Below are 11,302 nucleotides of genomic sequence, written 5' to 3' on the forward strand. Positions count from 1 at the left end.
AGGGGAGCAAGCCTGGTGGTGTTCGTGGTGGTTTAAGGTGGCGCGTGAGGGGTGTGAGAGAGAGGGAAGGTGCGGGTTGTAGGAGACGGGTGATAGTGTTAGTTAGTGTTGTTTTGATTCTTTTAAACGTAAAACTTGTTTTATCACTTACTATATCGTACTCTTGTTTAGCTAATTAATTCCCGAGTTATTTAAATGTTTAGAGACGGGTTTGAGTCGGGTTGGTAAAATAGAAAACTGTTAGATCGGGAAAGTTTCCATTTAAGGAAACTTTCCATTGTAAGAAGTTTCTATTTTTAGTAACTTTCTATTTTGGGAACGGGAATGGTTTAAGTAATTGTTTATTATTTATTTATCTTTCAGAGGGCGAATTTGTTGTGGAATATTACTGAGCACCCGACTTTTTGACTGCAATACTGAGGTAGGGGAATACACTGATTGAATTCTTACGATTATAAGAATTGGCATGTTGGTGATTATATGACATACCTGATTATCTATTTATCCTGTTGAGCATTATTGTTTCACATTTTTCATACATTGCATTTGCATCGGAGTTGGAGTTGGAGGAGGTGAGTTATTTGTGATTAAGGCCCAGGCGGGTTCTGCAGGACTTGCCCTGGTGTCCTCAGCTGCGAGCTGGCAGATCGACTACGGTCGATATATATATAGTCTACCGGGGATCGGTATGGCTGGGCGTGCCGGGGATGTGTGTGATGGGGTTGAATGGAGGAGCATAGCATTGCATTCTTTATTATATCGTATTACCTACTCAACCTCGCGGTTGACCCTGTGTATTCGTGTATGCCTGTGATGATCCTTTTTATGGGGAGCAGATTGACAGGTTGTTGAGACATTGGGAGCTGGCAGGGAGAGAGCATGGATCACTTGACTTAGAGCTAGCCCACTTTTATTTTGTTTAGTTGTCAGACTTTATTTTTAAGTTAAGACATGTTTTATTTCCGTTGTAAACATTATAAACTTTAATTTAAAGTACTGTTATCTTTCTCTTTGTTATCTACTGCCTCGGATTCCCGAGATGGTAACACCCTTCTTTATCTGAGGAGTCCTAGCGCAGGCCCTTAAATAAATGGGGGTGTTACAAAGTGGTATCAGAGCGAACGATCTTCAGGCCTAAACCAATGAATCCAATGAATATAGGAAGAGTCTAAATAAAATGAACCCCGAGACAAAACTGTTAGGAGCACACTAAAGGTAAGGGATGAGTTAGGGGCCCCCTCACACCGAACCATTGGCCCTCTCAGTTTGACCCGGGAACCCAGAGTGCAAATGAGAGGAAGGGTAGAGAAGTTGCATGATGATGAGTATAACTTCATATATCGTTGCCTAGGTGTTAACTGATTAAAATGTTAATTGTTGCATAAAGAGTTGGTAGGAGGTTGTGGCATAATACTTTGCATGTTTTAAGGTTGATTTATACTTATACCTCTATAAAGTTGTGTTAGAAGGCTATGTCTAGTGATATGCGGTTATGTGACCCCTAAACCATGCTAGATAGACAAGTAGGATAAGAGTGATAGAATTGGCTAGAATTGACAAGGTGTTTTTGTGTTGCAGCTAATTCCTAAAATTTTCTTGTAGTCATGCCTCAAAAAAGGAACACGGCTGTAAACATCACCCAGGAAGAGTTAGACCGGCTACTGGCTGAGAATGAGGCCCTAAAGGCCAAAAGAATGGACCCTGCTAAGATGAGTACAATAGTGGCGAGGCATAACCCTACCTTCTTCACAGGAGAGGGGGAACCTCACTTCTTTGGGGAGATTGGTGTCGGAGTTCACCAACCTATTCGAGCCGATAGCTTGTCCCAAGAGTCTGCAAGTAGACCAAGCTGCACACTACCTCAGGGCCACAGCTGGAGAGTGGTGGAATAGGAACAATGCGGAGATTCGACATGTTGCTAGGGATGTTGAGGAAGGGTACGTGTCTTGGTTAGAATTTCAGGTGATATTAACGGACCAGTTCATGCCAGAGTTCAGGAAAGCTAAGCTGAGGGAGGAGTTCGATACGTTTAAGATGACAGAGGACATGACAGTGGAAACATACCATAGGAAGTTCCGACTGTTGGCTTCATATATCGATGAATTTGCAAAAAACGAGACCATGCTGGCTATGAGGTTTGAGAGGGGTTTGACGGTGGATATCAAAAAGAGACTCACGGCTCTCCACCTACCACCGTTCAAGACATCTATCCGAGGGCTGGTGTCTTCTTCTGAAAGTCTCTCCGAGCGGATCAAGGAGGATAAGAAAGGAAAAGCCGAGAAGAGAAAGTCGGAAACGTCGGTGATAATCTTGGGGGCCAAGAAGCCGGGTCGGGTAAGTTCGGTGGATACTCCACCAATAGTGCTCCTGGGGGATGAGGAACCAAAGCGGAGGCGATTTCAGAGGTGCTAGTATTGGAGGTAATGCGTCCGGGATCACTTGTTTCGGTGTGGGAAGTTGGGACACGGGAAATTTGAGTGCCGAAGTTCGGAGGAAACCAATGGGGGCTTCCGAACACCTACATCCGGGTTCGATGGGTCTCGGACAGCGGGATCGGGATACGGCGCCTACCGTACTCCTAACACTCGGCTATGGAGGAGGTGCCCGATCTGGGGCAAGTAACGATTATCAAGGAAGCTACAACAACTACGTAACCGTAGCCAAAAAACCAGTCCGGGGGGTGGTAATTTCGGAGGAACCGAACGAGGGGAACAAGCAACCCAATACCGCTTCGTCGAGTCGATCCGGGAGCTAAGTCCAGTGGCAAGCTCTTTGCCATGGGGAAAGAAGCAGCAAAGGAGGATGCACATGTCGTGACTGGTACATTTCTTGTCAACTCTAAACCCACCTTTGTGTTATTCGATTCTGGTGCCACACATTCATTCATATCTAGGGAGCATGTTAGAGCCTTAAACCTTTCTATATATCATAGAGTGGTCGATTCTGTTATAGTACCTTCGGGAGAGTCTGTGCCTTGTGATAAAATCTATACCCGTGTACCTATTCAGATTGGGGAGGTTGTCTTTCACTGTGACCTTATGGAGTTTCCTTTGGGTGGGTTCGAGGTGATTTTAGGGATGGATTGGTTGGGGAAGTACAAAGCTTTCATTGACTGTTACCAAAAGAAGATATCTCTGAGAGGACCTAAGGGAGTCAGAGTAACCTACAAGGGATACATGATCAAACCCAAAGTCAAATTTATCTCTGTAAACACCCTAAAATCGAGTCTGAGGAAGGGAGACCAGTTGATCTTATGCCGATGTGGGATAGAGAGTCCGAGACCCCTAGGATTTCGACATACCTGTGGTGAGAGACTTTGAGGGGTATTTCCTAAGAGATCCCTGGGCTACCACCTAAACGCGACGTGGACTTCTCCATTGATCTAAAGCGGAGCGGACCTATTTCTAAACCACCGTACCGTATGGGACCAAAAGAGATGGAAGAATTAAAGAAGCAATTGGATGAGTTGGTGAGAAGGGTTATATTCGGCCCATGTTTCACCTTGGGGAACACCCGTCCTATTCGTCAAGAAAAAGGATGGGAGTTTGAGGTCGTGTGTGGATTACCGAGAGCCGAACAACGTGATTTGTCAAGAACCGATATCCATTGCCAAGGATCGATGATTTGTTTGACCAATTGAGTGGGGCTGGAGTATTCTCGAAGATCGACCTGAGGTCGGGTTATCATCAACTGAGGATAAAGAACGAGGATATTCCTAAGACGGCATTCAGAACCAGATATGGACACTACGAATTCGTGGTCATGCCCTTCGGATTGACCAATGCGCCAGCTGTGTTTATGGACCTGATGAATCGGGTGTTCAGTCCGTACCTGGACAAGTTCGTGGTTGTATTCATCGATGATATTTTGGTTTACTCCAAGAATGAGGAAGAGCACGAGGAGCATCTCAGGATAGTGTTAAAAACTCTGGCAGAGAATCAGTTGTATGCCAAGTTGAGTAAGTGCGAGTTCTGGTTGAAGAAAGTTGCCTTTTTGGGGCATGTGATTTCCAAGGAACGGGTGTCAGTGGATCCTAGCAAGATCGAGGCCGTGACTAGATGGCAGAGCCCAAAGAATGTGGGCGAAATTCGAAGCTTCTTGGGACTAGCTGGGTACTACAGGAGGTTTGTCAAAGATTTTTCGAAGATAGCAAAACCCTTGACGTCTCTAATGAGGAAGGAGAACCGGTTTGTTTGGGACGAGAGTTGTGAGAAGGCTTTCTTAACACTCAAAGAGCGCCTAACCACAGCTCCTATCCTTGCCTTGCCAGATGGGAATGATAACTTCGAAGTGTATACCGATGCTTCCAAGAAAGGGTTGGGGTGTGTGTTGATGCAGAACGGGAAGGTAATCGCGTACGCTTCGCGACAGCTGAAGACCTATGAGGAGAATTACCCTACCCATGATCTAGAGTTGGGGGCCGTGGTGTTTGCTCTCAAATTGTGGCGACATTATCTCTATGGGGCAACTTTCAAGGTATTTTCTGACCATAAGAGTCTGAAGTATATCTATACTCAGAAGGAGCTGAACATGAGACAAAGGAGATGGATCGAGTTGATTGGCGACTATGACATGGACTTACTCTATCATGAAGGAAAAGCGAATGTCGTAGCCGATGCTTTAAGTCGGAAGTCTATCCATGCCCCCAACCGTGCGGATCCGGGCGAGAATGGTCGGTGAGCTAAGGCAGATGGGGATTTACATGATCCGACGAGGTGAGACCGTTGGGGATATGACGCTTGAGCCGGAGTTGTACGAGGAGATCCGAGAGCTACAAAAAGGGGATGCTAGAATCCGAAATGGCGCAATGAGGTAGAGCGGGCGGGTGCGGAGCCTTACTCTAAATTCAGCATCCATTCAGATGGGAGCTTGAGGTTTGGGCAGAGGTGGTGTGTGCCAGCTAATGAGGAACTGAAGAAGAAAATTCTCACAGAAGCACATGCTACTCCATATTCTGTACACCCTGGAGGGGATAAGTTATACAAGGACCTCAAAAAGACGTTTTGGTGGCCTAATATGAAGAAGGAAGTCGCTGAGTTCGTATCTCGATGTTTGACATGCCAGAGGGTGAAGGGTGAGCACAAGAGACCACAAGGGAAAGTTCAGCCGCTAGACGTGCCAGAGTGGAAGTGGGAGAGTATCTCCATGGACTTCATCGTCGGGTTGCCTCGGACTCAAAGGGGTAACAACATGATTTGGGTGATCGTCGACAGATTGACCAAGTCAGCTCACTTTATTCCCATGAAAGATACTTGGAGTAAGGCTGAGTTGGCTAAGGCTTATGTGCGATGACGTGGTTAAGTTGCACGGTGTGCCTAAGGAAATCGTCTCCGACGAGAGATTCTAGGTTTCTATCCAAGTTCGCAAGAATTGCGTCATTGATGGGTACTCAATCAAGATGAGCACCGCTTTTCATCCTGCTACCGACGGTCAGATAGAGAGGACTATTCAGACCCTCGAGGATATGTTGAGAGCTTGTGTTCTAGAGTTTGGCGGATCGTGGGAGGACAGATCGGGATTGATCGAGTTTTCTTACAACAACGCTATCATACTAGCATTGGGATGGCACCTTTTGAGGCACTTTATGGTAGGAAATGCGGGAGTCCCGTGTGTTGGGATGATCGATCGACGCTATCGTTTTGGGGCCGAGATGATTCGAAGATGGTTGAACAGTGCAGTTATAAGGCAAAAGATGAGAGCTTCTCAGGACAGACAGAAAAGCTATGCTGACACTAGGAGAAGTGAGATTTCTTTCGAGGTGGGAGAGAAGGTACTACTCAAAGTGTCGCCAATGAAGGGAGTTATGAGGTTCGGGAAGAGAGGGAAGCTGAGTCAGAAATTCATCGGACCTTATGAGATTTTGGACAGAGTTGGAGAGGTGGCCTATCGTTTAGCTTTGCCACCAGCGTTAGCCAGAGTTCACAATGTCTTTCATGTTTCCCAGTTGCGGAGGTACCTGAGCGATCCATCACATGTGTTGAGTCCTGAGGTGATCGAGATGGATGAGCAGTTGTCCTATTTAGAGACACCCAAGGAGATTCTGGACAGGAAGGTGAGGAAGACCAGGAATGGGGAGACAGCTTTGGTGAAAGTCTTGTGGACTAACCACAATGTTGAGGAAGCTACATGGGAGACTGAGGCTTCCATGAGGGAAAGCTATCCACACCTATTTGCATGAGGTAAGTTCCGGGACGTAACTTTCTTTTTAGGAGGGTAGAATGTAACATTTTGTTTCCGACCTTAATCCATGTGTCTTTTACCCTAGGGAAATTGTTTTGGGGCCCACATCGATGCGTGTGGGGGTTTGCTAGATGAGTGAACTTCGGGACGAAGTTCATTTTAAAGGGGGGAAGACTGTAATACTCCGTATTTTATATCGTTAATTGAGTTGTATTTTATATCGTTAATTAAGTCGAGATAATTGTTTAGTCGTATTGTTATCGTAAACTTGTTAAGACGGGTTTAACTGAACGAATCACGTCAACTAATTCCTTTTCTACACTTACCCATTTACCCGTTGACCCAAGCCCATTTACCCATGACCCAATTAACCTAAGTTTAACCTAAGTTTAACCTAATTCTACCCTAACCCTACAAAACCCCACTCCCTCACCCGCCTATCATTTTGCAGCGGCACATTTCCCAACAAACACACAAATCGAGAGAGGGAGAGTGAGCGTGGGTGTTGTCGGAGCAGCAAGGAGGGCCTTAGGGTGGTAGTCGACATCCATAGTTAACCCTGGTGGCTGTTTAGGTGGCGGAAAAAGGTATGGGTGCAACTTCCTCTTTTATTTTCGTTTTCTGTCAGGTTTTTGTTTGTGTTATCGTGACTCAGGGAAGGGGTGTTGGTGTCTGGTGTCGGGGATATGGTATTGGGTGGTTTGGGTCGTCTCTATTGGTGGCGGTTAGGGAGGTTCTTGGCGGCAGAATTGGCGGCGAGAGGGGTTGTTGACAGGGTAGATCACACGGGTGTTGCGGGGGGGGTTTCGGGCGGGTTTTAGATGCTTAGGTTGGGGTGGCACCACCGTGGACTCGGGGAGGTCGAAATGGTGGTGTCACGGTGTCTGGGTGCGTGGGGCTGACGGCGACCAGGGCTGTGGTGGTTTGGGCAGAGGTAGGGGATGGCTGCGGTGGTGTTTGTCGAGGACAGGGGGGTGTTTGGTGAGGCACGGTGGTGAACCAGGCCAAATGACGGCTCTGGTTCGACTCACCGGCGGCAGTCGACCAGGCTGGGGTCGGTTGTTGGTGGTGGGGTCGAAGAGGGGAGCAAGCCTGGTGGTGTTCGTGGTGGTTTAAGGTGGCGCGTGAGGGGTGTGAGAGAGAGGGAAGGTGCGGGTTGTAGGAGACGGGTGATAGTGTTAGTTAGTGTTGTTTTGATTCTTTTAAACGTAAAACTTGTTTTATCACTTACTATATCGTACTCTTGTTTAGCTAATTAATTCCCGAGTTATTTAAATGTCTAGAGACGGGTTTGAGTCGGGTTGGTAAAATAGAAAACTGTTAGATCGGGAAAGTTTCCATTTAAGGAAACTTTCCATTTTAAGAAGTTTCTATTTTTAGTAACTTTCTATTTTGGGAACGGGAATGGTTTAAGTAATTGTTTATCATTTATTTATCTTTCGGAGGGCGAATTTGTTGTGGAATATTCTTGAGCACCCGACTTTTTGACTGCAATACTGAGGTAGGGGAATACACTGATTGAATTCTTACGATTATAAGAATTGGCATGTTGGTGATTATATGACATACCTGATTATCTATTTATCCTGTTGAGCATTATTGTTACACATTTTTCATACATTGCATTTGCATCGGAGTTGGAGTTGGAGGAGGTGAGTTATTTGTGATTAAGGCCCGGGCGGGTTCTGCAGACTTGCCACTGTGTCCTCAACAAGCGGTGGCGAGATCGACTACGGTCGATATATATATAGTCTACCGGGATCGGTATGGTGGGCGTGCTTGGGATGTGTGTGATGGAGTTGAATGGAGGAGCATAGCATTGCATTCTTTATTATATCGTATTACCTACTCAACCTCGCGGTTGACCACCCGTATTCGTGTATGCCCGTGATGATCCTTTTTATGGGGAGCAGATTGACAGGTTGTTGAGACATTGGGAGCTGGCAGGGAGAGAGCATGGATCACTTGACTTAGAGCTAGCCCACTTTTATTTTGTTTAGTTGTCAGACTTTATTTTTAAGTTAAGACATGTTTTATTTCCGTTGTAAACATTATAAACTTTAATTTAAAGTACTGTTATCTTTCTCTTTGTTATCTACTGCCTCGGATTCCCGAGATGGTAACACCCTTCTTTATCTGAGGAGTCCTAGCGCATGCCCTTAAATAAATGGGGGTGTTACAAACTTAGACTTGACTTGACCCATTTTACCACATGAGCGGTTGGGTTTTGAAATAAATGGCCAAAGATGGCGGGAAAAGTCCATATTCGGAGCCTGAAAGGCTTGGAATTCACTTTGACCGAGGCTCGTCGTCAGTTGACACGGCCTAATTTGCTCTAATTTTGCAGGTGACATGGATTCTACGTCGGGGAGGGTCCCATGGACGTGGAAACTGACTTCGACCCCTCTCTTACTTTTGAGGAGGTGTTAGAGGAGGCGTTTGCTGAGGAGGCTGCTGAGGAGAAGGCTGCTGATGAGGAGGCCCCGAGGCTGGCTAACTTCGGATGAGGCAGTCGCCACCTAGCGAGGGCACTTGAGTGGGCTGAGAAATGGGATAGTCATCATCTCATTTGGGCAACGGAGAGCCACCTGTCTTACAGGACGGTAAAGAGTTTGGTAAGTCTCGAGCTTGTCATTATCTCATCATCTTTCTTTATTTGTTTGCCGTTTCATTGATCCTTCACTTAGCTTTGCATCGAATCGATATAGGTGGCTGGGAACATGAGGTCCTTTTCTGGCTACACGATGATGATGGAGGCCTACGAGAGACTCTCGGAGGAGGAGCATGCCATCATCGAGCTAGGAGATTTCGGAGCCTTAATGGGAGCATGGAGGGAGATCAAGGGAAGGAACCTTCGGGCTAACCTTTGCCTTATTCGAGCCTTCCTTGATCAGTATTGGGACACGCCCTCGACCTTTCACATGCCTTTTGGCGAGATCAGGGTCACGTTGGAGGACTGCGGCATGATTTCTGGTATGCCGTGTGGAGAGGAGGCTGTGGTATGGCCGTCGACAACCATGAAGGTGGACTCGGGCGAGGCCAGGAGGCTGATTGGTTGGAACTTAGCAGCAAGCGTTGCTGCGGTTCCTGGGTTAGTACTGAGCACTTACGTCAGGGATTACTTTGTGGGTAAGACCCCGGCGTTGGTGATGATGGATGGGAGGGAGGTGGCTCCTCCTCCTTGTACTGCGTAGCAGAGGGTCCACATGTAGCTCTGGTGGTTCTTGTCTTCACTCTACCTTGGAGACAAGGGGGAGAGGCTGTCTACAAAGATTCTTCCCTTCCTTTCTGACCTGAGTGACCTAGGTCGTTGGGACTGGGTCACTCCTAGCTTTGCGGTCCTCACACGCTACATGAGGGCCATGGTTCGTCCTGAGCTACTGGAGAAGGGGAGTTCTCCTGCTACCGTTGGCCCTAGACTGTTGTTGGAGGTATGAACCTTCCCTTCGTATCCTGAAAGATCATTCTTCTTTTTATCAAATCGTGAAAGATCGTTATCAATTGTCTTCCTTTGCAGACGTGGGTGTACTCTTACTTCCCAGGCTTTGCACCCAAGAGGACGGAGCCTTGACCGAGAGCTTACCTCGTTGTGCAGGACTAGGTGATATGTGGTAGGAAGAGTCGGCGCTCTTCTTACGATGTCTGTCGGCGGGGCGTGAATGCCCTAAAGCTGAGAGACTTAAGTATTTTTGATCACTTTTCTCTCATTTGTTTATTCATTGTCCCTTAGAAGCGATCATAAGAATGACCCCTTGTTCTCTTGTCTTAGTGGGTGCCCAAGTCTTTGGTGGACTACCCCGATGCCCCTCCTTTCGTGGCTGAGGTCCTTTGACCTAGGAGTTCGAGTCGGTTGCTGCTGAGGACGTCTATGGGTCCAGTATGGTATCTGGACGAGCATTTGACTCGTCAGTGCTCTCCTGATGCCTTCACGGTTCCCATCGATCCTCCTTAGGAGATGTTTAGGGAGCCTACTAACGCTGAGAGGGAGGCTGACCTGGCAGACATTGGTGGCGACGCTCTTCTCCTCCCTGGTGAGGATTACTCTCTGTTTGTTCGCCAGAGGCTGGCCTACTGGAAAGTCATGGTGAGTGCTTCATTTTCCCCTTTCGAGTTGACTTGACAAAATGATGAATGATCATCGAGCGAAGACTTCTTCTGAATTTTGCAAGAGGTTTAGGAGGCGGACGTCGAGCCCCGAGCGTACCCCAAGACCCTTCAGTACACTGACGCGACGGGGATGACCACGATCTCCAAGCTCCACGACTTTGGCGAGGCGGTGACAGATGCTGGCCTGGAGGAGTGGCAACACTTGGTTAGAAGGGTAAGCCCCTGATTCAGTTTAGCTTTTGTTGTTATAAAAGAATACATTTGTCCATTTCATTGAAATATTTGTTTATTGAAATGCAAGGGGCGCCGTATCGATACGTGGCGTTGTGGAGGGTAGCCAACCGGCTACGGGCTACAGCCACCGAGGCATTTGCTGGCGGCCGAGGACGACAAGTATGAATCTTTCATTTACTTTATTTCGAATTCTGTTGTAATTTTCTCGCATTTGAAATGGTTGAAAGGAGGCATTTCTTTGTCATTTTCAGAGGGAGCGCAACCTGGAGCGGGAGCTGGCACGGTCCCCAGGAGGAGACGGCTCGCCTGTTGAGGGAGTTGGAGGTCAGGGACGCCGAGATCGCTGCTGTCGAGGCTAGGGTCACCGAGCGAGGTGGCGACCAGGAGTAGTTTTATTTGCTTGTGTTGTCGTCGGCTGTGTTGTATACATTTTGTACATTTAGGACTTCATCTTGGATTTTTGGACTTGTTTTTGGGCGGGAGCCCCCAGTTTGATGTACATATGGCATTTTGATTGTATATATGATGGCCTGAGTGCCTTTGCTACTGGGTTGTTTGTTTGTTCCTGCAAGTTAGCTTAGAACAGGTTTCGTAGATGACGGTTTACGCCATCATACTGCCGAAATTTACATAGAATTACACGTAAACACATATTGTACCTATGGCTTAAACTAGCGCAAAACGAGAAAAAGACCTAAAAAAATAAAAAAATTGCCCAGAAATGAGCGAAAAAAATTGATGACCGGACGGTAGGGAGGGCTACCCCCTAAAAAAACGAAAA

The 11,302-nt window shown here is 47.0% G+C and overlaps 1 protein-coding gene across 1 annotated transcript; it reads left to right on the plus strand.

Moving 5' to 3' along the window:
* Window positions 1–1,983: 1,983 nt before the first annotated feature.
* Window positions 1,984–6,178, plus strand: LOC141608267 (uncharacterized). Its single transcript, XM_074427631.1, has 7 exons — window positions 1,984–2,334; window positions 3,009–3,206; window positions 3,883–3,958; window positions 4,028–4,347; window positions 4,885–5,199; window positions 5,399–5,770; window positions 5,945–6,178. The coding sequence occupies exons 1-7, from the start codon at window positions 1,984–1,986 to the stop codon at window positions 6,176–6,178; spliced, it is 1,866 nt and encodes a 621-aa protein (XP_074283732.1).
* Window positions 6,179–11,302: the final 5,124 nt, after the last annotated feature.

The sequence above is a fragment of the Silene latifolia genome, chromosome 10, assembly GCF_048544455.1.
Source record: "Silene latifolia isolate original U9 population chromosome 10, ASM4854445v1, whole genome shotgun sequence".
NCBI lineage: Eukaryota > Viridiplantae > Streptophyta > Magnoliopsida > Caryophyllales > Caryophyllaceae > Silene > Silene latifolia.

Coding starts and splice junctions, on each gene's coding strand:
- LOC141608267 (XM_074427631.1), top strand. CDS start 1,984: ATGCCAGAGTTCAGGAAAGCTAAGCTGAGGGAGGAGTTCGATACGTTT. Junction 3,959..4,027: donor TCAGTTGTATGCCAAGTTGA/GTAAGTGCGAGT, acceptor AACGGGTGTCAG/TGGATCCTAGCAAGATCGAG. Junction 5,771..5,944: donor CTTTCGAGGTGGGAGAGAAG/GTACTACTCAAA, acceptor CATGTTTCCCAG/TTGCGGAGGTACCTGAGCGA.